Raw genomic sequence first — 25,912 nt, 5'->3', positions numbered from 1 at the left:
GATTTTGTCTCTTACTCTCTTCGAGTAGTATCACAATAATCTTTACACAATTTAAACCTTTTCAGATTTCATTAGTAAACCCATTAGTTCAGGAGTAAGACGTTGGGCGACTGATCAATTTTAGTCCAATTATCATGCATCAAATTCGTCCATTTGTAGCATGTAAATTTTTTTGATTAGAAAAAACACATAACACAATAATTACATAATTTATAATTTCAGAATAAAATACCAAAATAATTATTAAATTAAATTTTGAAGAAAACGATGTTGAAAGCTTGAATGTTATTTATGGGTGACTACATTCAGTTTGTTCTTCTCATCTTGGTCTGCAGGTAGATATATAGATATATAGAACAGATTGATAAATAGATAGATTACAATAAAAAATAATGGTTAAAGAAATTTAAAAAATCATTAATCTAATTAGCAAACATATAAACAAAGAACAAAAATCATGGGAATAAGGACAAGGAGATTTAAAGAGTATTTGTTAACCCTTACAGCTCGGGCCCCAATTCCCACCTTAATAGATCGGGGGGGGGGCTCCAAGAGCCCCCCCCCCTCTATCTCGGCTCCTGTTACAGATAAAGACGTAAATTTTTTTTTCTGGTGGTTCATGTGTATTTTTAGAGAAAATTACTTTTTCTAGTCATAGCAGCCAGGCCGCTCCTTAGCCGCTTTTTAGCAGCCAGCCGCTAAATTTTAAAACAGCTGTAGAGCGGCCAATTTTGCAGCTAGGATGACCAAATTTTAGGACGAACTTTTATTTTTCATAACAAAAAAATTACTTTTTCTGATCATCGCCAAAAAACGGCAAATAACGGAAACCGCCATTTTCGGCGGTTACGGCGGTAAAACGGCGGTTGGCGGCGCCGATTAATATTTTTATCTGTTTGATGTTGCTCAAGGATTTACCAAAAAAATTTATAGGACTCTAGCTGTAATAGAAGCCACGATATTCATGATATATGTCTGTAGTAAAAGCCGGACAAAAATCGGTCATAAAGTCGGTCAGGGAGCGGTCAAACGGTCATAACACATTTTTTCTCAGAAGGTCATTGATATCTAAGTATTCACCAAAAAAATTTTAGGTTTCTCCTTATACACAAAAGTCATAATGTAGAAATTAAGATTTTTTTAGAATTTTTTTCTAATTTTGGTGCTACCCAACCGACTTTGACCGGACACCACGACCGACACAGACCAGATATCCTAATAAAATCAACTCTTGCCGACGTATAATTACTAAACTTAAAAAGTCATGAAGTCACAGCACTCCATCTTACCTACAAAAAAAATGAGATTGAAAAAACTAGAGGGGGGGGCTCTTGGAGCCCCCCCCCCCCCCCCGATCTGTAAGGGTTAAAATCAAGAATAATGGTATAATGAAGGAAAAATCACGTATCCTTTTTCACGTATCACGTATTTCATATTTCTTAATGTTTATATTGTGCATGACTAACAGACCGACGGACATGGGAATCTTCACATAGATCACCTGCCTATCTTGAATATCAGCTGAGAAAAGTGTATTTTCTAAATTGCGTTGCGGACTGACTGACGGACAGACAAAGTTAATTATAGAGAAGCTTTCCTACTAATTATATAAGCTCCTATTTAGTTTACGCTGTAGTGTGACCCAGTATACGTTCACACAATGTACCAATGATGTACAGCAAAGAATTTATCAAAGTACACTCAATGCTGAATGTACTCTCAGGTAAGTTCAGTAAAACTGCTACTTTTAAATTAGAATTGGTGGTTTCCCTTAAAGAAGCAAATCGAGCAAAGTTACCCTTCCTTTTTTGAAATAAATTGAAAATAAACATAGAGGGAAAGATAGTTTTTCGTTTGTTTGTGTTTACCTCTGTTTATGTTAGGATAGGTCACTTTGGGTACAGAGTAGCTCTGTTGGGTTAGGTATATTTTTTTTAAATATCTTATTTTTAATTAACAGCTTTGCCCCTAGAGGCCTCTAGGAACACTTTAGGTTAGTTATAAAATTTTAGTTATAAAAAGAAAAAGTTTAAACATTTGATTGGGGTCGTTTATTTGCGATTTCTCTTGAGAGGGTGGTTATGGTAACCTCCCCTAGGACCTAAGAAAATCTTCACTATAACAAAATCAGTTCAGCAGTTAGTGAGATCATTCGGTACAAACAAATAGAAGTAAGGTAGACTTCCTGTTACTTTGATTTTTAAGTGATGCAAAAATGAATTTTTGAAATACTTCACTAATTTCAGATATGAGACAGTGAATCTGAACGCTGGCAATTTTACAAATGCAGTTCAGGTAGATTTTAGATTTATAGTAGCGCAGCTATTCAATAATTAGGGTATGGAACTACGTTAGTCTTTATTTATTTGGACGACCCTGTTTTATGCTCCTCTGAATGCTTTATATAGGGTAGTAAATATTAAAAAAAAACTCAGCTTCAAAAAAAGGATTCTTGGCGTGCCGTTGGAGGATCTATCCGACCCTCTGGCAAAATAATGGGGGCTTGATACACGTCAATTGACTTTCATCTCTCTACAACGTCCTTTTGTCTGTCTTACGCTCTAAAGCTATACCCTTTTCATGTTATTTTGATAATTTCAAATTTAAAGTTTTTAAAAAGCCTGTTAAAATGTTGATAAAACCTTTTTTTTTGGTTTTTATCGGATCTTGGACAAAGTAGCCTCGGAAAATTTACTTAAGAAATGAAGCCTCATAATGAAAGTAGCCTCCATTGTTAATAGAGGTCATGACCGCAGCTCTCGGCCCCCTGGCCTGCCTAGCCGCGCTCGCTCGGCCTCCTAGCCTATAATCTAACCTAACCTATGTATGAATGAAAGTAGCCTCATAAGGAAAGTAGCATCCACATAGGTGGTATATTTTACTAAAAGTAGTTGGTAGATTTTTTTTACAATTTTAGTATTGTTTTTACAATTTTTAGGAAAGGTTATGTTAGGTTATAAGCTAGGGGGCCTAGCGCCCGCGGCTAGGCAGGCCAGAGGGTCGAGCACTGCGGCCATTACCTTCATTAACAACACAGGCTACTTTACTTAGGAGGCTACTTTGTCCAAGATCCTTCATATTAGATCTCTTAAGGGATAAGTCAATGGTCGATAAATTAATGTTCACCCCCGATGATTAATGACAAAATTACTCCTTCTGTAGACTACAATTAGCGGATGAAACGTTTGAAAACTCAAATTAGTGAACCATCAAATTCAATAAAATTTCCCAAAGGTCAAAATTGTTGAGCCAACGAATAAGAAAACGTTATTATAAGACTTTTATGACTAGTGAAATAAACATGCCAATGTCCCCCTTCCCTGGGTATCTGTACTTTTATATTTTAACCTTACTTGTTCCCTCTTTTTCTCTCTTTTCTTTCTCTATCTCTTTCTTTTTCTCTATCTCTCTAATATTTTTATATTTTTATTTATAATTTTATAATTCACTACACCTTTTCTTGATTTAATTGGGCATGAGAATGTGCAATTTTACATTGAGTGTACATTTGTACAATTGATAAAAGGGATAAGACAATAACCGATAAATTGATGTTCACCACCAATAATGAAATACAAAATTACTCCTACTAAAGATTACAATGAGTGGTTAAAACGTTTGGACACTCAATTTAATTAACTAACCAATCAAAATTTAAAAGAGTTCCCAAAGTTGTTGAGCCAACGAATAAGAAAACGTTTTATAAAATTTTGGGATTAGTGTAATAAAACAGCCCATTATCCCCTCTCTCTGTCTAGATAACTGTCTCATTTGCTGCAGAGGTTTTGGGGACATTCAACTGTAATTGATATGTAAACTTTATCTCATTCGTTGGTCTCAAAGATTGTGAGACCTTTATCAAATTCTAACCAATATAAAATAACTTTTAATAAAATGATTTTAATCTACAGATGGGGTAAATTTGATTTTCATAATTGGATGTTTACAACAATTCATTAATATTCCTGCGTTTTTGTAACAGTTTAATAATCCATAATTGTTTAGGGATTTTAAGAGATGAGAAATTGTATGATAAATTGAAATACATCCCTAATGATAATAAACAAAATTCTCCCTTCTTTAGATTACAGTTATTGGTCAAAAAGTTTGAATGCCACTAATTGGATATTAACAAATAAGAATAAGATGAAAAGTTAAAATTTATAAAAATAAGTTGGATATAAAACTTTGGGGGAGTGGGGACAAAACCGCGACAAACAAAACCGCGACAGGGACAAAACCGCGACAGTGACAAAACCGCGACATTGCAAAAAAATCTATAATAAAAAAAATCTTAATGCTAGAAGGTCATGGCCGCAGAGCTCGGCCCCCTGGCCTGCCTAGCCGCGGGCGCTCGGCCCCCTTGCCTATAACCTAACCTAACCTAACCTAACCTATATGTTTGAATGTTTAATGTACATTAACTTATTTAGATGCTGTCTAAAATGGTGCAAAAAATGGAGACAAATTTCAAATTGTTTTGGCGTGTGACGTCATACCCCTCTTTCCTCCTTCCCTTTTCTTTCCCCTCACTTGTGACGTAAATAAACAGCCCCGTCAAATCAATTTGAAATTTGTCCCCATTTTTTGCACCATTTTAGACAGCATCCTTATTTATAGTTTAGAATTTCGTGGATTTTACAAAAAGTGGTTGGTAGATTTTTTCAAATTTTTCAAATTTACAATATTTAGGTTAGGTTAGGTTATGGGCAAGGGGGCCGAGCGCCCGCGGCTAGGCAGGCCAGGGGGCCGAGCGCTGCGGCCATGTATTTCTACAAAAAAAATTCTACATAGTTATATTTTTGTTATTGTCGCGGTTTTGTCACTGTCGCGGTTTTGTCCCTGTCGCGGTTTTGTCCCCACTCCACTTTGGGTACTTGTGTAATTTATAGTCCAAGGTCCCCTCCTCCCTGTGTCATGACATTAGAGTAAAACACTAGCGGGGGAATGGGTTAAATAACTTTATTTCCTAATGACCTTGTGCCGACTATCAATTGGGACTTTAAAAATCAACTAATGGTGACGGGAATATTAACACAGCCAAGTAGCATAAAAAAATTTGCTAGCAGACGCAAAAAGGTATCTGTATATACGTCTATACTATATATTTGTTGTCGTGACTGTGATTTTTTTTTGTAGACAATACCGTCCCAGACAGTTGTGAAGAGATGTGGTGGCGCCTGCTTTTCCGTCAGTCATTCATGCTATCCGACAAAGAGTAAAATGGTAAGATAATCCTTATAATACAGTAACAGGATGTGGGCCTGTTTTACCGAAGGATATCGCCAACTGCTGAACCGATGTGGTTCTACCTTACATTTTATAGCTATTTTTGGGGGGAGGGTACTAACACCCTCCCAGAGAAATTCCCAAAAATAAAAAATAAATTTTTAAAAACCCGCACCTGGCGGATATTGTGGGTAAAAAAGAAAACATTTTAGATGTCCCTAGAGGCCTCCAGGGGGCATAGCCGCTAGTATATATCAAAAGATTGGATAGTTAATCCCTTAATAGTTTAAAGAACTTTCAAATGTAATTTTTTCCTTTTACATTGATTTTTATATCCCTTTTCTTGTCTTTGTTTTTTTCTCACTTTGTTATGAAACTGAGATTACGTTAATGTTGCAAGTCTACTCTGTAATAGTGATGAGTTTGAATCTTAACCAAATCCGCTTCATAACGTGCCAAAGAAGCTAAAAGTTATACCTACATCAGATAATTGAATTCCTTGGCTCAAGACAGGCACAATTCTTATTTATGCATAAAGGTATTTGTCGGCAACAGTTAGAATAATAGTGCCTTGTTATCAACAATCCCCTGATTCAGTTGTACGGTCTTTTACATTAAGGTCCAAGTGGAGGCATTGGTTGTATCAACCAGCTTTGGAGAGGGATACTGGAAAACTCAGTGTGCCATTTTCCAAGTTAGAGAAGATGAAGGTAGGTAGATAGAGAGATAGATAGATAGTTGGATAGATAGATATAGAGATAGACATATAGATAGTGAGACAGATAGGTATAGAATATAGATTGATAGATAGATATGTAGGTTTAGAGATGGGGACACTGGAAAACACAATGTGCCATTTTCCAAGTTAGAGAGGATCAAGATATGTAGCTAGAGAAATAGGTAGATAGATAGAGAGATAGATAGAGATGGATAGATGGTAAATAAACAGATAGAGATAGACATAAAGATAGATAGACAGAGAGATAGTAATATATAGAATATAGAGTAATAGATAGATAGATATGTAGATGGAGAGAGGGGTACTGGAAAACATAGTGTGCAATTTTCCAAGTTAGCTATAGAAACAAAGTGATAGATATATTAACAAGGATGACAACATCCATTTATTTTTTATGACACACATAACAAGTAAAAATAATAACAATGTTATAATACAGGTATTAAATATTCATATACAAACAAAAAAATTGAATATGAATAAAATATTAAGGACAGATCAAATAATAATTATGTACAGTGTCAAAGGACTAAACAATCTCGTGAGAGCGAAGCACAAAAATCATAGATGTGAATACGTACAAGTAGATTTAAAGGGTATTTATTAAAATCAAGAATAGATTTATTGGATAAAATAAACACGAAACCTTGTTTTATTTTGTATGATGACGATGGTCAAAGTAAATTACATTAAAGATGCACATAACAATGGGGAAAATTATTTTGATCCTGATATCCCAAAAAAGTTGGATAAAAAAACAAAGATATGAGGAAATATGTAAAACATATAAAAATAGCCAAAAACCTGATAAAAGGCAATCTGGCCGCTATGGTTGTTTTTTTAAAACGACAGAAAATTAAATTTTTATATCCTTAACTAAAAAAATTTGGAAAATCGGACCATATACACTGAAGATATGGAGAAAAATGTGAAAAATATAAAAATAGCCTAAAACCTGCTAAAAAGGCAGTCTGGCCGTCATGGTTGTTTTCTTTAAAAGACGGGAAATTTAATTTTGATATCAATAATTGAAAAAATTTTGAAAATCGGACCATAAACACTGATGTAATATGGAGAAAATGTGAAAAATATAAAAATAGCCTAAAACCTGCTAAAAAGGCAGACTGGCCTTCATCGTTGTTTTCTTTAAACGACGGGAAATTTAATTTTGATATCTATAACTAAAAAAATTTTGAAAATCTGACCATAAACACTGAAGATATGGAGAAAAATGTGAAAAATATAAAAATAGCCTAAAACCTGCTAAAAAGCGGTCCGACCGCCAATGATGTTTTATAATCAATTGTGCTCCTTAATGATGGAAATGTTGTCAAAAAATTTCAGCATTCTATCTTTTATAGGAGCTGAGTAAATCCCATTTCCCCCATAGCGTTACGGACTGACGGACTGAAGGACGGACGGACATAGTGAATTATAGAGTAGCTTCGCTACTAATAAATATTATGTACAAAAAAAATATTTTTAGAATTCCTTTCAATTTAATTTCATTTTTTAACTTTCATTTTACGTTGACATCTGAAGAGAGCAAACAATCTTGAAAAAATATGTAATGTCTGAATAAATATATGTTTAAAGTTACTATTTTGTTGGTGAGTTAACCTCTTATAAATATAAAGATAGATAGATAACAGACATTGACTTGTCCAAAAGGCTACAGACTTAACCCCTCTAAACCAGGGACAAGGGAAGGCTATTCTGGCAAACAATGCTTTAGAGCTGATTTCATTGATTTCCAGTTAAAACTAGATGATGGCAGAATTTGATAAGAATCTCAAGCATTATTTTATTAGTTTTTGCTCACTTTACTACAAGCCATGCAAAAATGATAGTCGGAGATTAGTTCCATGTTCAGTTTTGAGATGAACGAGTTGAATAATGCTTTTTACATATTTTATATATTTTATCTAAATCATAGACTACTCGTAAATTATATGTTTAATAGTGAATAAAATTTATTGAAAATCCCAAAGAGTGGATAGCTGTAATATTTTCAAAAATATTTAACCCTTACAGATCGGGCCCCAATTCCCACCTTAATAGATCGGGGGGGGGGGGGGGGGGGCTCTTTGAGCCAATTTTGCAGCTAGGATAACCAAATTTTAGGACAAACTTTTATTTTTCATAACAAAAAAAATTATTTTTTCTGACCATCGCCGAAAAACGGAAAATAACGGAAACCGCCATTTTCGGCGGTTACGGCGGTAAAATGGCGGTTGGCGGCGCAAATCAATATTTTATCTGTTTATTATTGCTCAAGTATTTACCAAAAAAAATTATAGGTCTCTAGCTGTAATAGAAGCCACGATATTCATGATATTTGTCTGTAGTAAAAGCCGGACAAAAATCGGTCATAAAGTCGGTCAGGGAGCGGTCAAACGGTCATAACACCACTTTTCTCAGAAGGTCATTGATATCTAAGTATTCACCAAAAAAATTTTAGGTTTCTACCTTATACACAAAAGTCATAATGTAGAAATTAAGATTTATTTAGAATTTTTTCTAATTTTTTTTTGCTACCCAACCGACTTTGACCGGACACCATGACCGACACAGACCAGATATCCTCAAAAAATCAACTCTTGCCGACGTATAATTACTAAACTTAAAAAGTCATGAAGTTACACCTCTCCATCTTACCTACAAAAAAATGAGACTGAAAAAACTAGAGGGGGGGCTCTATGAGCCCCCCCCCCCCGATCTGTAAGGGTTAAGATTGTTTAGATATTTATCTCATCTAAAAATTTTACATAAAAAAAGTTTTTACGACACCTATCAATAAAATTCTGAACTACATAACTATTCTTTTCCAAATCCTAAATTTTATGATATATGTTGTGGTTTAATTTGGTATTTCTTGAAAACTTCTTGCCTCTAATTGTGAAACAAGTTGGAGGGAAGTGGCGAAATGGGTAATGTAAATTAGAAGCTTCCCTGAAATCATGATTTATTATGTACTGCAATACTAAAAACAACTAATCTTCTCCGAATATTAACATTTACAAACTTTTTACAGAATTTAAAATATGGGTAATTTCCCCCATAGTGCCTTGTAGAGAACAGAATCCCCACTTTCCCGACCATTAATTTAAAACAAATTGTAAACGACCAAAGGGGAGGGAGTCTTGGTATAGCATTATAGAAACCAAAAATTTAGTTCTTTATGTTTCTAGGTCATTTATTTTTTAAAAGCGAAGCTTTTCTATAATTAGGGTTGGTCCGTAAGTCCATCCGTTACAGTTAGATTTTTTTGTTAATCTAAAAAGGTTAGGATTGTCCTTTCGATTTCAAACTTTATATGCTAATTCCTATAGCAGTTAGGTACAAATTCGAAAGCGCAGCAACCCTATAATCATTACTAGAAAGTCCGTACGTCTATTTAAAAGAAGCTTTTCTATAATTAGGGTCGGTCCGTAAGTCTGTCCGTATGTCCATCCGTTACAGTTAGCTTTTTTCGTTAATCTAAAAAGGTTAGGATTGTCCTTTCGATTTCAAACTTCACATGCTAATTCCTATAGCAGTTAGGTACAAATTGATAAGCGCAGCAACTCTATAATCATTACTAGAAAGTCCGTACGTCTATTTAAACAATGATTTTTTACTTTATATGTTCAAATTATCCTAGTCATCTGATTTTTTTAATACTGATTCCTATTACAACAAGGTATAGTGTTATAAGCGAAGCTTCTCTATAACTAGTCTTAAAAACGTTAGTATGTCCTTAAACAGTAACATGTATTTAATAAGTTTTGCAACAAATTTACTTACAATTTTGCATAGACATATGTTCAGTTTATTCAGTTCTGTCACTCTATAAGTGTTAATGTTCGATTTCCTTCCAATTTAGAGCTTCGCTTTTATAGATGTTGTCATCCTTGTTTTAATAAGCAATGAGCAAAGGATTTTATTTTTGAGCTTTAAAGTAAGATGTTTTTAAGTTATTGAATCAATTTGAAACTTTTACTTTAACTTGCTCTAAAGGGTTAATTAGGAAGTGTTTGAAAATGAGCCGAAGTAAAAATTTGTCAAAATATTTTGTTTTTTGTCTTTAAACAGTTACAAATTTTATGGGTAGGAAAAATATTTAAAGATTTTATTTTTAGGAAGTATTTAAAAATGTTTTTTTAATCTCCCTACTGTGTTATTTTTTTTAAATCGGTCTGCTAATAACATTAATAATCAGGATTCGGCAGCCGCGCCTAAGCCTCACTTTTAAACCTGCTTGTGAGCAGAAAAAGAAATTTCAGAAAGAAGGATTGTCTGCTAAAGAGCAGTTTTATACATCCAGCTGAATATTATAGTAATCAAATGACGATATCACTGAGGCTTACACGCGGCTTACGTGCGGCTGCCGATCCCTGTTAATAATCTACACACTTTTGATGAGGTTTAGTGAATTTAGATTCACGAATTTATACTCTTACATAATCTACTACAAGCCCCTTTTAATAATAGTTGAATCATCGATAATATTACACACTCATAAATGTTTCGTGATTAGATTGCATGATTTTAATAGACTTTTTGGTTTGAGAAACCTTCCCTTGTCCCTGCTCTAAACATATCTTACATATTTTAAAGAAACACATTTTATATTATTTTATAATGTTATTTTTAATTTCAGACCATAAAATAGTTGCTTAATTATATTGCTTGCAAATTATTTTATTTTCATATGTTTTTAATGTTTTTCATCAGCAAAACTACTCTAAGGATTATTATTCCATATGTCTGAAAAGCTATTTTGATTTTTTAGAGGCTTGATTTTTTTAGTATAAAAAGTAAAACTCCTTAATTGTAGAACTCGATCGATTAAGTGGTTAGCGAGATCTTAATGGGCAAACAAAAACATTTATATGATAAGATAACATATATAGACATAATTCCCTTCGAATATAAGTTGAACATCCTTGGTAAAACGTTACTTTAGAGATTTTAATACTATTTATACATTACACAAATACTAAATAACCAGTATGTATGTCAGTCTGTCTATGTGTCTGATAGGATCGACAATTTAGATTGGTTAAGTGTTGGTTTCAGGCTATTTAGAGGGTGTTCAACAACCCCAACCTTTAAAATACAATATGTATAACCCTGCGAATATGTAAGGGGAGTACTGAACAATTACAGATCCCTTTATTTCTGATGCTAATAAAACAATTACAGATCCCTTTATTTCTGATGCTAATAAAACAATCACAGATCCCTTTATTTCTGATGCTAATAAAACAATTACAGATCCCTTTATTTCTGATGCTAATAAAACAATTACAGATCCCTTTATTTCTGATGCTAATAAAACAATTACAGATCCCTTTATTTCTGATGCTAATAAAACAATTACAGATCCCTTTATTTCTGATGCTAATAAAACAATCACAGATCCCTTTATTTCTGATGCTAATAAAACAATTACAGATCCCTTTATTTCTGATGCTAATAAAACCAGGGATCTAAAGGGATAAGACAATGGGTTACAAATTGATGCACATCTCCAATGATACACAAAATTACCCATTAAAATTAGTGGTAGTAACGTTTGAGCACTCAATTTTATGAACCAACCAATCAAAATTCGATGAAAGTCCCCAAAGTTGTTAAGCCATCGAATAAAACTTTTGGGACTAGCGTAAAAAACAGCCTAATGTCCCTTTCCTCCCTGTAATGAAACACTTGTGTTGTGTGTTGTGTATATGTCTGTAATAGCTTAAGTGGTTGCTAAATAGTTTTATATGGATTAAAACAAATATACGTAATTTAACAAGAATGACAGCATCCATAGGTAACTTCCTAAGCAAAAAAAAGACAAGTTGATAAAACGATAGAGCAGATATTCAGGGGTAATAAATCATAATAAGGTTTCGTGATTTTTTGTAGAATTGTTGATTAGACTGGCTACCCATGGTCTTTTGTAGCATTACCGACAGATTGACGGACAGAATAAGTATTAAGATGATTTTTGAAAAAGAAAACTGTTCAAGAAGCAAAAAATCTCGAAAATGGTTGGTTCGATTAATTTTTATGGGAAGCCTCATATATGTATAAATGGTTTTCTCTTGTACAACCTTACATGCATTATATACATAGATATGTCTGCGACTCTAGCAATTAGAAGTTGTGTATTTGAAGAAATGGGAAAGAGAAGAAAAACAGCCTAAAACCATCTAGGGAAATCTAAAGCAGACATAAAAATACCCTACTACTTTCATATATCATAAGCATATATTTACAAAGTCAAAGAAATAAACCTTTATAAAACACGCTTTGTTTGTAAAAAAAACAAGGATGACAACATTCATAAAAGCGAAGCTATGAAACGGAAGAACAAACGGGCATTAGCACTTGGTTAGTGTCAGAACTGAATAATCAGAATATAAATTATAAGAGTCAAAGTAATTTGTAAGTAAATTTGTTGAAAAACTTCTTGATACAGGATACTGTTTTTTTGGACATACTACTACAGGAATCACCATACAAAGTTTGAAAAGTTAGGCAATTCTAACATGCCTAAATTAACGAAAAAAGCTATCCGGACGGACCGACCCTAATAATAGTAAAGCTTCGCTTTTAAAAATCAAAAAGGGTCCATAACTAAATATTTATTTGTACTAAACAAATTTTGCTAATGTTTTGATTAATTGAAAGATAAGAATTGTAATAAAAAATTATCAAATAATATAAAACAAGGATGACAACATTCATAAATAGCAAAACCAGAAATGTATAAGATCTAACTTAGTTGATAATAAATGCATATTGATTAGATGAAAATCAATACAAAAATAGCACATAGGTTTCCACCCCCAGGGCCTAAACCTCCCTAACACATCCAAAGGGAGTGTCAAAGGACTCTTGGACCCCCTCTTGGCCATAAAATAGCACCCGTCTAATTGTCGGTATTACAACCCCCCCTCCCCAATTTTAGTTTAAAGGGGGGTGTAAAAAAAACCGCAAAGGGGGTGCCATATTGCCTTGTGGGATTATAAGGCAACTCTTGGTAGAATTTAGAAATTTATTGATATAAAGATAGTTAGATAATATATAGATAATAATTATATTATTTTTGTATTTAGCATGTGCCTGTGGGTGCCAGGTTAGACCAGATGACTGTCATAGCCTTCAATATTATCAGGAATTTAATCCTTTTATTCAAAAGCACATACTCAATCACATTGCTAGGGTAGAAGGAACCTAACGTTTCCACTCTGCCATAATAATTATACCTCTAAAAACCTCTAAAACCTCTCGTAAAAAAACGGTTTTAGCACGTAAAATTAATGAAAAATTAAAGGATTGAATTAATGTAGAAAGAGACATGTCAATGTATTTGTAAAAACTGGAAGGGCAGAAACTCTTGTGTAAAGGTAATCAATATTTTCTTAACAAGAATGTCAACATCAATAGCAACTATGAAAGATTTAATATTGTAACTCCCTGCCTGGCCCCTTCAACTAAGATGATCAAATTGTCTCTTATCATCTTATATAGATAAAAAAAATGTGTACAGAGTGTTTTTAAATTTTACCCTTTGATGAAAAAAATATATAGAATAGATATGCTTATCACCAAGAATTTCCAGCCTTCTTTCTCTAATAGCAGCTGAGTAATTCACATTTAATATATAAAGATTATAAACCAACATTTATCACATACTTGTTATTTTTGCAGGACAAAGTTTGGGATCCACGAACCTGCTCATGTATGTGTAAACCATCTAGCTGGAGAGTTTGTAGTACAGGTATACAAAGAGATAGATAGATAGATAGATCTGTTTACCTGTCCTGTATGTGTAAACCTTCTAGCTGGAGAGTTTGTAGTACAGGTATACACAGATGTAGATAGATAGATAGATCTGTGTACCTGTCCTGTATGTGTAAACCATCTAGCTGGAGAGTTTGTAGTACAGGTATACACAGAGATAGATAGATAGATAGATCTGTGTACCTGTCCTGTATTTGTAAACCTTCTAGCTGGAGAGTTTGTAGTACAGGTATACATAGAGATAGATAGATAGATAGATCTGTGTTCCTCTCCTGTATGTGTAAACCTTATAGCTGGAGAGTTTGTAGTACAGGTATACACAGAGATAGATAGATCTGTGTACCTGTCCTGTATATGTAAACCTTCTATCTGGAGAGTTTGAAGTACAGGTATACACAGATGTAGATAGATAGATAGATCTATGTACCTGTCCTGTGTGTGTAAACCATCTAGCTGGAGAGTTTGCAGTACAGGTATACACAGAGATAGATAGATAGATAGATCTGTGTACCTGTCCTGTATGTGTAAACCTTCTAGCTGGAGAGTTTGTAGTACAGGTATACACAGAGATAGATAGATAGATAGATCTGTGTACCTGTCCTGTATGTGTAAACCATCTAGCTGGAGAGTTTGCAGTACAGGTATACACAGAGATAGATAGATAGATAGATCTGTGTACCTGTCCTGTATGTGTAAACCATCTAGCTGGAGAGTTTGTAGTACAGGTATACACAGAGATAGATAGATATATAGATCTGTGTACCTGTCCTGTATGTGTAAACCATCTAGCTGGAGAGTTTGTAGTACAGGTATACACAGAGATAGATAGATAGATCTGTGTACCTGTCCTGTATGTGTAAACCATCTAGCTGGAGAGTTTGTAGTACAGGTATACACAGAGATAGATAGATATATAGATCTGTGTACCTGTCCTGTATGTGTAAACCATCTAGCTGGAGAGTTTGTAGTACAGGTATACACAGAGATAGATAGATCTGTGTAATGTCCTGTATGTGTAAACCATCTAGCTGGAGAGTTTGTAGTACAGGTATACATAGAGATAGATAGATAGATAGATATGTGTACCTGTCCTGTATGTGTAAACCATCTAGCTGGAGAGTTTGTAGTACAGGTATACACAGAGATAGATAGATAGATAGATCTGTGTACCTGTCCTGTATGTGTAAACCTTCTAGCTGGAGAGTTTGTAGTACAGGTATACACAGGGATAGATAAATAGATAGATCTGTGTACCTGTCCTGTGTGTGTAAACCATCTAGCTGGAGAGTTTGCAGTACAGGTATACACAGAGATAGATAGATAGATAGATCTGTGTACCTGTCCTGTATGTGTAAACCATCTAGCTGGAGAGTTTGCAGTACAGGTATACACAGGGATAGATAGATAGATAGATCTGTGTACCTGTCCTGTATGTGTAAACCATATAGCTGGAGAGTTTGTAGTACAGGTATACACAGAGATAGATAGATAGATAGATCTGTGTACCTGTCCTGTATGTGTAAACCATCTAGCTGGAGAGTTTGCAGTACAGGTATACACAGAGATAGATAGATAGATAGATCTGTGTACCTGTCCTGTATGTGTAAACCATCTAGCTGAAGAGTTTGTTGTACATGTATACACAGAGATAGATAGATAGATATGTGTACCTGTCCTGTATGTGTAAACCATCTAGCTGAAGAGTTTGTAGTACAGGTATACACAGAGATAGATCTGTGTACCTGTCCTGTATGTGTAAACCTTCTAGCTGGAGAGTTTGTAGTACAGGTATACACAGAGATAGATCTGTGTACCTGTCCTGTATGTGTAAACCTTCTAGCTGGAGAGTTTATTTGGTTGGTTCAAAATTGCAGTGTCCAAAATTTTAAACCTATAATTCTAATAAAAGGGTAATTTAGTCTATACAAGCTGATATTGCTTAATTAACTTCTAAAAGAAAAAACTGCAGAGCAGATTATTTTTGAAGCATAGATTGAAACACTGGTCAAACAATTCTTTAATAAGGGTACATTTTGGTTATCCAAATTTGAGATATACATTTTCTTGTCCCTAAAGATCTCAAGGCAAAGCTAAACACCCACAAACTAAATATTTAAAATATAGCTTTCCCATAAAGTGGAATCCAATAGTTGTAGCATTTAGACAAAAATTATGACAAAAACAAAAATAACCAGCAGACAACCTACCCTACTTATATTTATTATTAACATTTATTGTTTAGGTTATGTGTATGATGCTATAGACAGTTGTGAGTGTGTACAGACATATGTTATAGCAGGACCACCTGGGCTTATAATCATTATAGTTGCGCTAGTGTCAAGTGCTAGTCTTCTTATTATACTCTTTATTATAAGGTAATTAATAGATTATGAATTATAGTAATTTGTTAAATTTTTTCATGTTTAAAAAATATGTTGAAGGTAAAAGTTTAAAGCCAGCTAAATAATATAAAAATAGGTGTTTTAAAAACATTAGCTTTTTAACCCTTTACAGTCGGGCCCCTTGCCGCACCTTAATCGGTCGGGGGGGGGGGGGGGGCGTTCAACGGATGTAATTTTCTTATTTTTGAAGCTAGAAGAAATTTTTTTTCCAGAAAATGTTTATCTTTATGTAAATTTTACATTAGAAGTATCAAAAAATAAATTTCTGTGCCCGCCAGGATGGAGATATTCAAAAAATTTCAACTCTCAGTTATGTGTCATACCCATACTTAAAAAGTCAAGCAGTTTGGCCTCTTTATCTTTCACACACAGAAAATGAGATAGAAAAAACCGGATGGGGAGCGTTTAACGCCCCCCCCCCCTCAACCGTTAAGGGTTAAAAAATGTTAACAAAATATTATTAGAATTTCTCTTTTTATAACCAAATTTTTAAAAAAATTTATCAATTTTTTTTTATTTAGAAATAGAAGTAACAAGAAATCAAAATCCAAGCATCAATTAAAAGATCAGTCTGTTGAGAGTTTGCAGGTACAACATTAATTCCAATTTTGTGTTACCTGAAGGGCCGAAGGCCTGGGTCAACAAAACAGGGTTATATTTTTAAAAACATTTGCGGAAAATTATCTAATAGTACGATACATTATTTTTCAGCTTTGCTTAGAAACGGTTTTATTCCAGTGGAAATTCATCTGATTAGGAGCCACACTGAGAAATATTTCTTTAATTATTATCATTTTTAATCAACGTTTTTTTCGGGATTTTTTGCTGATCAAACGGCTGTAGCTTAGTAAAGAGCGTCTCTGGTTCCTCTATTAGTATTTTTTAAACTATCATTAAAAACTTAACTAAATTATGACTAGACTTTCATTACTGATGGTCAGATTGAAGGACACATACCCTAACACTTATAGAGTATCTTAGCGACTTAAAAAAGAAAATGATAAAATATATTTTTAGGAGCCCATAGCACCCCTTGACAGTAGTGCGTTGGACAGTAGCTACAAAAGAGTACCTCAATGCTAGAAGCAACAGAATATTTTCAAAAAAAAATTCAATAAAATTTTCAATGTATTACTGTTATTATCAACCAATACAATGGAACACCTTTGTCTCTTGAACGGAGGGAAGTTAATAGTTCACAAAAGTTTTAAAGAGACAAATTAAGATTTATCTGAAAAGGATGCCAAAAAAGAAATCCTAACTGTTCCTTCTCACAAGAAATCAAATGAAAGCAATTTATCAAACATATCTAATATAAAGAATAATAATTACCATTACTAATATATTGGCTAGCTTTAACTTTCTTCGTCCAACAGACCATAGTGGGAGGCAATAGTTTTTACATATCAATGTTAAATAAAATTATACTTGTGTGTAATAAATGTTGGGTGTATGCATGTTTGGAGAGCGGGCATACCAACATCTTTTTTTTGTACCGAATCTTTTAGTTGTACATCAATTTATCGTCCATTGTCATATCTTAATAAAAGTTTACATTCAGTGCTAAACAAGTAAATTTGTGTGTAGCGCCAAAAATAAATTTAGCTTAACAAGTTTGGACACTGATAGAAGTTACCAACCAATCAATATTTAATATAGTTAACCAAAGTTTTGGATTCAATTAATGAGAGAGCAATAGTATATCATTAAATTTTTGAGGTATAATTAACAGCCTAATGTCCTCTCCCTCCTGTTTTTTTTGAAAGTTTGAAAATTATAGATCTGTTCATTATTTGATAGCAATTGATAAAAGACAATTATATTTACATAAACTTCAAGATTCTCTTATATTCTCTTATTATCTTTAAATGTATAATGTATTAGTGTTATTTTATGTTTTAAAGTATTATCAAATAAAGTTACCTTTTTACCAAGTTTTCTTTTTTTAATTGAAGCTTTTCTAAATTTAGAGTATGTCCACCTATCCGTGAACGGACGTCAATTAGGATTCTTGTTACAATAAGGTGAATTAAAAGCGCACAAATTATATAAAGAAAAAAAATACTGGACGTTCCTATTTGAAAAGTTATTTCTTTTCATTGTTAACCAAATTTTCACATCATAGAATCAACATACTAACATGATTTTTTAAACGGTTATTTCTATGCCGATTAGACACAATAATAAGAGCTTATTTTTACTCTAATCAAGCCTCAAATATTCTTGGTGTAAAAAATAGAGGGCTATAACCGAGTGACTTTTTAAATATGGGTGTGATACATAATTGAGAGTTAAAATTTGTGAATATCTTCATCCTGGAGGGCACAAGAAACCAGCTAACCTGGCAGGGTCATCCAAGAAGAAAAAAATATTTTTTAGATAATGGAAAGAAAACGAAGTATGGTGTATCGTCATATTTTTACAATAGCTCTTGATAGGTTATTTTAGGTTATGAAAATGTTAATTATCCGCAGGGTTAGAGCCCTCCGCAGGAATCTAGAAAAAAAGGAAAGCTATTGTGAATATAGGACGAAACCCGCTATTTCTTTTTCTTTCAATGGTCCTATTATTTTTACCTAAACATGGCATTTTATGCTATCAAAATACTAAAATATCCTATAGTTTTACATTCTATAATAAATATAATATAAATAAATATATAAAGGTTCCATGTATGATCCTCCAGGTCTCTAAAATCTTTAAATGGCTCCTGTGACCGCAATTTTTTACTTAAAAGTTTAAACTTATCTAACATGTCTAAATGAATATTAAAATATTATGAAAATCCGTCGCTGTCTTGCCGCCGACTGCGGAGTCTTGCAACTGTCAAGACAGTGTCTGCCGCTGATATTTATTTTAGATTTCTAATATGAAATTTACATAAAGATGTACATTTCCTAAAAAAGTTGTTCTTCTAGCTTCAAATGTAAGACAAATTACAGTGGTTACAATTTAATAAACAAAAAAGGTACTAAAAACAAAGGATGTTAAATAAAAGTGGGAATGAAGTGAAATATGACTTTGAGTCGGAAAATTATTACAGAAATAGTAGATACGCAACTAAAACAGCGTTACTTGGCAGTGAACACAAATTTGCATGAACTTGAAACCAATGTCCGACTTTTTTCTGTAAATCACGCAGACTGATACCGCACTCTCTGCACATTTCCTGTTTTTCAAGGTCTCTAAGTGGGGGTAGAGGGTTGACTATGTCAAAATGTTATGTAGTTGTTCAAGGTTGACAAGGATGACAACATCCATACGTAGCGAAGCATAAAAATGATGGATGAGAATACGGACTAAGGATTTAAAGAGCATTTATTTTAAAAAAAAGGATATTGGATTAAAAATCATGAATCCTTTCCTACATATTTGTTTTTTAGTATTTATATTTTGTATGATGACTGACAGAAGGACGGGCAAAGTAAAATACTAGATTCTCAGAACAACGGGAATTTTGATTTTGATTGATAGTATTACCCATAAAAATCGGACCAAAAATACCATAGACATGGGAAAATATGAAAAAATATAAAAGTAGCTAAAAAACCTGTCTAATAGCAGTCCTACGGCAATAGATGTTTTATTCTTGCTTATGCTCCATTATTATGGGAATGTTGACAAGAGGTTTGAGCCTTCTATCTTTTAAAGAAGCCAAGGAACTAACGTTACTTCCAAAACGTTTCAGGCAGACCAACATACGTACACGGACAATTCGAATTATAGAGTAGATTCGCTACTAAAAAGAGACAGGATACGGACCAAACACAGAAACTGGAAAATCCTCATTTAATTCTTATCATGAAAAGATTTTTACAAGGATCACAACATCCATACCTTACCTCATAAGGGTGGGATTCTCCTACAAGATTTAAGTGATCGTATAGAGAATCCAGAGCATCATCCACTTGTAATGGGATGTGAAAGGTCCTCACTGTGCATAGTATTAAGTTGCGCCTGTTTATGGGCCAAGGAATACCCATTTTGCTGGTGTGTCTAACCTATCACCTCCCCGAAGTCGAGCGGATGCGCTTCGTGTTAAGCCACGGTCGCGGGTCGCGAATCCACAAGAATCAAGCTCAAAAATTATGGATGGTTATGGTTCGAAAAAAATGAACTATAGAGAAGTGTCATCAAAAAAGATTAAACTTGATTACAGAAAGACCGACAGAAAAAGTGACTCACTCTGAGGCATTTTTAGGGGTTTATTCTAAAATGTTTGTTGCCAGGAACTTCAAAATCTTTTGATTGCTGTATTTAATTTTCTTTAAATATAACAATGATGACAACATACATAAAAGCAAAGTTCTGAAATCGGTACAACAAACGAACATGAACACTTGTAAAGTGTCAAAACTTGTCAATAAGCAGAATATTTATTTAAAAGTATAAACAAAATTGTATCTAAACTTGTGCACTTTTTTAAAATTTAAATTGCGTGGCTTTTAGTAGAAAAACGGGATCTACTGCAGTTCATGGTAAAATATTGCTGGTAACGAATATTGCTAAAAATTTATGAATTTTAAAGGCTGCTAGCTGCCAAACGGCTGAACGTACAGATCATACCCGCACACTATTTTAAGCGGCATAAGGAGGCCTACAAATAATCTGGAATAGCCAAGATCCAATGATGCACAGGGAAGGCTTCACTGAAGAAAAACCGCATAAAATAGGTCTTTTTCGCGCATTTCTCTGCACTGCAAGATAATTATGCATTATTGATTTATGGCTATTCCAGATTATTTGTAGGCCTTTTTATGCCGCTTAAAACTATGTGCGGGCATGATCTGTACGTTCAGCCGTTTGGCAGCTAGCAGCCTTTAAAATTCAAATTTTTTTTGCAATATTCGTTACCAGCAATATTTTACCATGAACTGCAGTAGATCCGAAAAACGTTATGCATACTGTTAGAATTGTCATAAACTCTAGTTTTGGATATATAAGAACCATTCCTGTGCAATGTGGTAAAATGTTCCAATTTTCTTTAAACTTTTCAACATTCCTTACATTTTTCAACGTAGCTCCTAAACTACAAATAGCACAAAAATAGTACTTATATTTCAGAAAACTAGAGCTTATGACAATTCTAACGATATGTATGAAGCTTTTCTACTCTTAATACAAGCCGCGCAATATGAATATTAAAAATGTGCACATTTTTTCCACAGCCTTAAATCCGTAAATCTTCAAAAATAAAGCCATTGGAAAAAACCGATTTGAAGGCATAATTTATTGAAAAATCATTTTTAAATATTTGAAACATAAATGTCACAGTTTAGGTTTTCCAAATATATAAAGCATTTTATCTAATTGTTTTATTTTCTATGCATGATTAAGATTTGAAAAAAAAACGTTTCTATTAAAACACCCTGTACTCATTTATTTGATACCTTTATTTATAATACGAAGAAGCTTGATGTCTGTCCGTCCGTCCGTCTGTCTATCCCTTAGGATCTCAGTAACCACTAAACCAATTGGATTCTAATCTTCAGGGAATATATCTTCTGGTCTTGTGGTGATTTTAGGTTATTTTCTTGGGGCGTGGGACACCCCTCCCCCCCCCCCAAAAAAAAAACACAACCATCCCCCCTTTTTTTTATGCAGTTAATTTAAAATGTGGTGGTTGCAGCACCCAAGGTACTTAATCTATTTTTTAAAATTATTTCTTGGGGCAAAGCCCCCAGAGGCTAGGGGCAAAGCCGCTAGTATATATACTAGAGGCTATACACCCCTAGAGAACTCTAGGGGCACTTGAGGAGTGGTGAGTTAAATTCGATAACCCAATTTTTTATTTTAGATATAAAAAGAAAAAGTAAAAAACTGTGGGGAGGAATTTTTTTTTGGGGGGGGGGAGGGTGGATTCTTTCTTTGGACGGGAGATTTCTCTAGGGAGAGAGGTGTTACTTTTCCCCAAAAAAATAGTTATAAACCTTCCAAGGACCTGTGAGAAGCTACCATGTAAAGGAGAACCCCATTGGTTCATAATGAGACCATTTTATAAAGCGGAAAACAAATTATGTAAAGAGGAGAGAAAACCCGCCACCTAAAATTGACCTTACCGCGCGAGCTGTGATTGGTTGAAGTATTTCGGCTCCAGACAAGTGAAGTGGAGAAGTTACAAGTACCGGGAGTATAAAAGCGGTTGTGTCCGTGGTACAATCATTCAGTTTTTTTATTCAACCATAACCATGATGAAGTCTGTCCTCTTTATATTTGTAAGTATCCTTCTGTTAAAGGAGGGGGGGGGGTTCATCTGATCATAAACCGTAGGCAAAATTGTCTAAATATTAATCTAGAATTTTGAAACTTTGTACATAAGCCCAGTCCTATAGGTACTACATCTACATTTTTATTTTTAGATTAGGTTTGGGAAGAATAACTCTGCGGAAATGGGGTTTTAGGCCCAATTTGGTCTAATTTGATGTAGAAACTTACTTTTAATTGTTTTTTTGCTTCAGCAAATCGGAGTTTGGTTAGGTGGGTGCTACGCAGGGTTTAAGTGCATTTTTTTAAAGACTAAACTGAAGCTAGGTTGGTGGCTCGCAGGGGTCAAGTGCATTTTACCTAACCTAACCTAAAAATGAGAAAATTTGGATTTTTTCCATTTAGATGTAGACAGTAGTTAGTACATATTGGACTAGGCTTATGTTCCAAGTTTCAAAATTCTAGCTCAGTATTTACTATTTAGACCATATTGCTCACGGTTTACGGTCAGATGTTATTATGCAACCCCCCCCCCCCCTAGATTTATCATCAAGCTTTTCCCTTTTATTTTCCAACAATGTTTTAAAAAGCAAAGCTTTTCTATTATTAGTGTAATTCCGTCCTTCCGTAACAATTAGCTATTTTTTGGTAATTTATACATGTTAGAATTGTCCTATGGATTTTGAGCTTTGCAAGATGGATCCTATAACAGTTAGAACGATTTAGGATGCGTAGCATCTCAATAATCATTACCTGAAATTCTGTACGACCATTTACTACATGTTGATTTTTAACCTATTTGTTGTGTTATTATTCATTTGGTTTTTTTGGAATAATGATTTCTATTACATCAATGTTATAAGCGAAGCATCTCCATTCACTACTTCTGTATAAAACACTTTTCTGTCTGTTCGTCAGTCATTCCGTAATGCTAAGGAGAAAATGAGATTGTCTCAACTGCTATTCAAGATAGGCGGCTGATTTTTGTGAAGATTTATTATACCAATACACATCCAGTATGTAATTTACTGAGTTCGTCGGTCTGTTATTCATACTAAAAATATAAATATTAAAAATACATGAGAAAGGTTTTGTGATTCTAGCATTGATTTTGTTTTAATTTTAAAAAAAGACAGTTTCCAGGAAAACCAAATACTGTATTACTGTTCATGTCTAGGCTTGCCTGCTTGCCGCTGTGAACGCCAGATTTTATTACTCCATCCCAAGTCACGCCATAGGCAAGAGGTCCGAAGACGCCGGAAACAGAAACTACGACTACGAGTTCGACTACAGTTCCGCCACTCCTGATGCCGGAAAAGGAAACTATAATAACAAAGCTCAAACCTTCGGTTTATATGCGAGATGCGCATACTGTTGCACCTTATGCAAATGCATGGAATACTGCTGGTGATACTCTGGTTACACCCGCGCCATCACCGACAGCTATACAACTGCCCCCTAACATTACCACCCATCAATGCATTAATAAAAATTGTCTTAAGTATTATTAAGAAATTAAAACTTTTTAATAAAAATAATGACCCAATCTCATAAAGTTTTCGATAGGACGATTCGAACTTGCCTAAATTAACAATTCGGACGACAGACGTAAATGAGAACCAATTATATTAAGCATTAAGAAAAAAATTTCCGTCAAAAAACAGACAGACAATAAATAAATTGGAACAAAGGTCTGCATGAAAAAAATAAATCTATATGTAACAGGGATAAGGGATGGGAAACGTAGGAAAATATCATTTCAGGGCTATTTCAAGCCTAGGCCTAATAAACCAGTTTTGGGATGACGCAGTGGTTCGTCCTATACGCTAATGAAAAAGCTGTGTGTGTGTGTGTGTAGATAAAGTATAGAATCAAATTCAGGTAGCTAGTTTAAAGTAAAAAACATAACTTTTTATAAACCTATATATTAATGGCTTTTGTTAAAATGAAGTTTTTTCTCTCCCAAAATTTTTTATCTTTTACTTTGGTAATTTGAACTGTCAGAAAGCTATCGTTGGGTTTCCCTCAGACAGATTTAGTTTGTATTATTTGCATTTTTATTAATGAGTAAAAATTTTATTTGGAAATTTCATTGCTAATTAAAATTCAAAATAAATAAATAAATATGCACTTGGGTAACATTCTATCAAGTTCTTTGGAACTATAATGTAATGATATTTCTGTACTGTGTTGTATTGTACAAAAATTAGGGTTAAAGTGTTGTATCAATTCCGTACTAAATTTTTAAAATTCAAAATACAACATCTAATTTATAAACTACCAAATGAAAATTCGTAGCTACCGTCTTTCCAAAAAAATAATCCCGTTATTTTTGTTTTTTCTATATGGCCCTTTTTTAATGTTTAACTCTAAGCAGATTTAATAATTAAACTAATGTGATCTAACACCATTTATATTTATTTTTTCGTAGCAGACGAAATCATTATGTTTTCTAGAATTGTCTGCTTCTAAAATTTTCGCCAATTGGTGATTGGTTGATACAAAACAAGCCCAAATCACAGAACACTATTGGTTTAGAGCGGTAGCCAATATGAGCCATCCGCCAGTAAGGTCATTAAATTAGGCAAATGGTAAAAGTTGCATGATCCCTTTCAAAACCAGGCCAAGACCTAATTTATGGCAAGGTTTCCTATCCCTTATCCCTGATATGTAAGTGTTATGTTCGCCTGTCTAGATTGGTTTAACTTTACTTTCACGGAAGTTGTCATCCTTGTTCGATTATCTATTATTTTAAAAAGCGAAGCTTTTCTATAATTAGGGTCGGTCCGTCCGTACGTCCGTCCGTAACGGATAGCTTTTTTCGTTAATTTAGGCATGTTAGAATTGTCCTATCGATTTCAAAATTTGCATGGTGATTCCTTTAGTAATTAGGGACGATTTAGAACTCTAGCAACTCTATAATCATTACCAAAATGTCCGTACGTCCATTTTAAACATGTTGATTTTTTTACTTTTTTAACAACAAATTTTTATGTGATCTAATAATCCGATTAATCTGATTTTTGGTATACTGATTCCTGGGACAACAAAGTACAATATTATAAGCGAAGCAACTCTATAATCAAGTCCTAAAAATGTAAGTATGTCCATAAACAGTATCCTGTATCAAGCAGTTTTTCAACAATTTTACTAACAATTTTGCTTCGACATTTATACATTTATATTCTGATTATTCAGTTCTGGCAATATACAAGTGTTAGTGTCCGTTTGTCCTACCGTTTCAGTGCTTCGCTTTTATGGATGTTGTCATCCTTGTTGTTATATTGATTCCTGGGACAACAAAGTATAATGTTATTAGCGAAGCAACTCTGTAATCAAGTCCTAAAGATGTAAGTATGTCCATAAACATAATCCTGTATAAAGCAGTTTTTCAACAAATTTACTTACAACTTTGCTTCGACTCACTCTTATACATTTTTATTCTGATTATTCAGTTCTGACACTATATAAGTGTTAATGTCCGTTTGTCCTACTGTTTCAGTGCTTCGCTTTTATGGATGTTGTCATCCTTGTTTTTATACGATTTAATTTAGAA

The 25,912-nt window shown here is 33.7% G+C and overlaps 1 protein-coding gene across 1 annotated transcript; it reads left to right on the top strand.

Moving 5' to 3' along the window:
- Window positions 1–220: 220 nt before the first annotated feature.
- On the top strand, window positions 221–18,086 carry LOC145306037 (uncharacterized). Its single transcript, XM_080147969.1, has 11 exons — window positions 221–335; window positions 1,625–1,723; window positions 2,247–2,295; window positions 5,140–5,226; window positions 5,849–5,939; window positions 13,063–13,121; window positions 13,297–13,353; window positions 13,658–13,727; window positions 15,993–16,125; window positions 16,674–16,740; window positions 17,170–18,086. The coding sequence occupies exons 1-11, from the start codon at window positions 283–285 to the stop codon at window positions 17,233–17,235; spliced, it is 831 nt and encodes a 276-aa protein (XP_080004095.1). The 5' UTR covers window positions 221–282; the 3' UTR covers window positions 17,236–18,086.
- Window positions 18,087–25,912: the final 7,826 nt, after the last annotated feature.

Source organism: Acartia tonsa, chromosome 14, assembly GCF_053477335.1.
Source record: "Acartia tonsa isolate MP-2025a chromosome 14, ASM5347733v1, whole genome shotgun sequence".
NCBI lineage: Eukaryota > Metazoa > Arthropoda > Copepoda > Calanoida > Acartiidae > Acartia > Acartia tonsa.
The sequence above is the reverse complement of the archived record's forward strand: the minus strand, read 5'-3'. Positions and strand labels throughout refer to the sequence as shown.

Excerpts from the sequence above, each read along its gene's own strand:
- LOC145306037 (XM_080147969.1), top strand. The coding sequence starts at position 283 with ATGTTATTTATGGGTGACTACATTCAGTTTGTTCTTCTCATCTTGGTC. Across the intron at positions 5,940-13,062 it reads CCAAGTTAGAGAAGATGAAG|CATGTGCCTGTGGGTGCCAG; the intron begins GTAGGTAGATAG and ends TTTTGTATTTAG. Across the intron at positions 16,126-16,673 it reads ATTATACTCTTTATTATAAG|AAATAGAAGTAACAAGAAAT; the intron begins GTAATTAATAGA and ends TTTTTTATTTAG.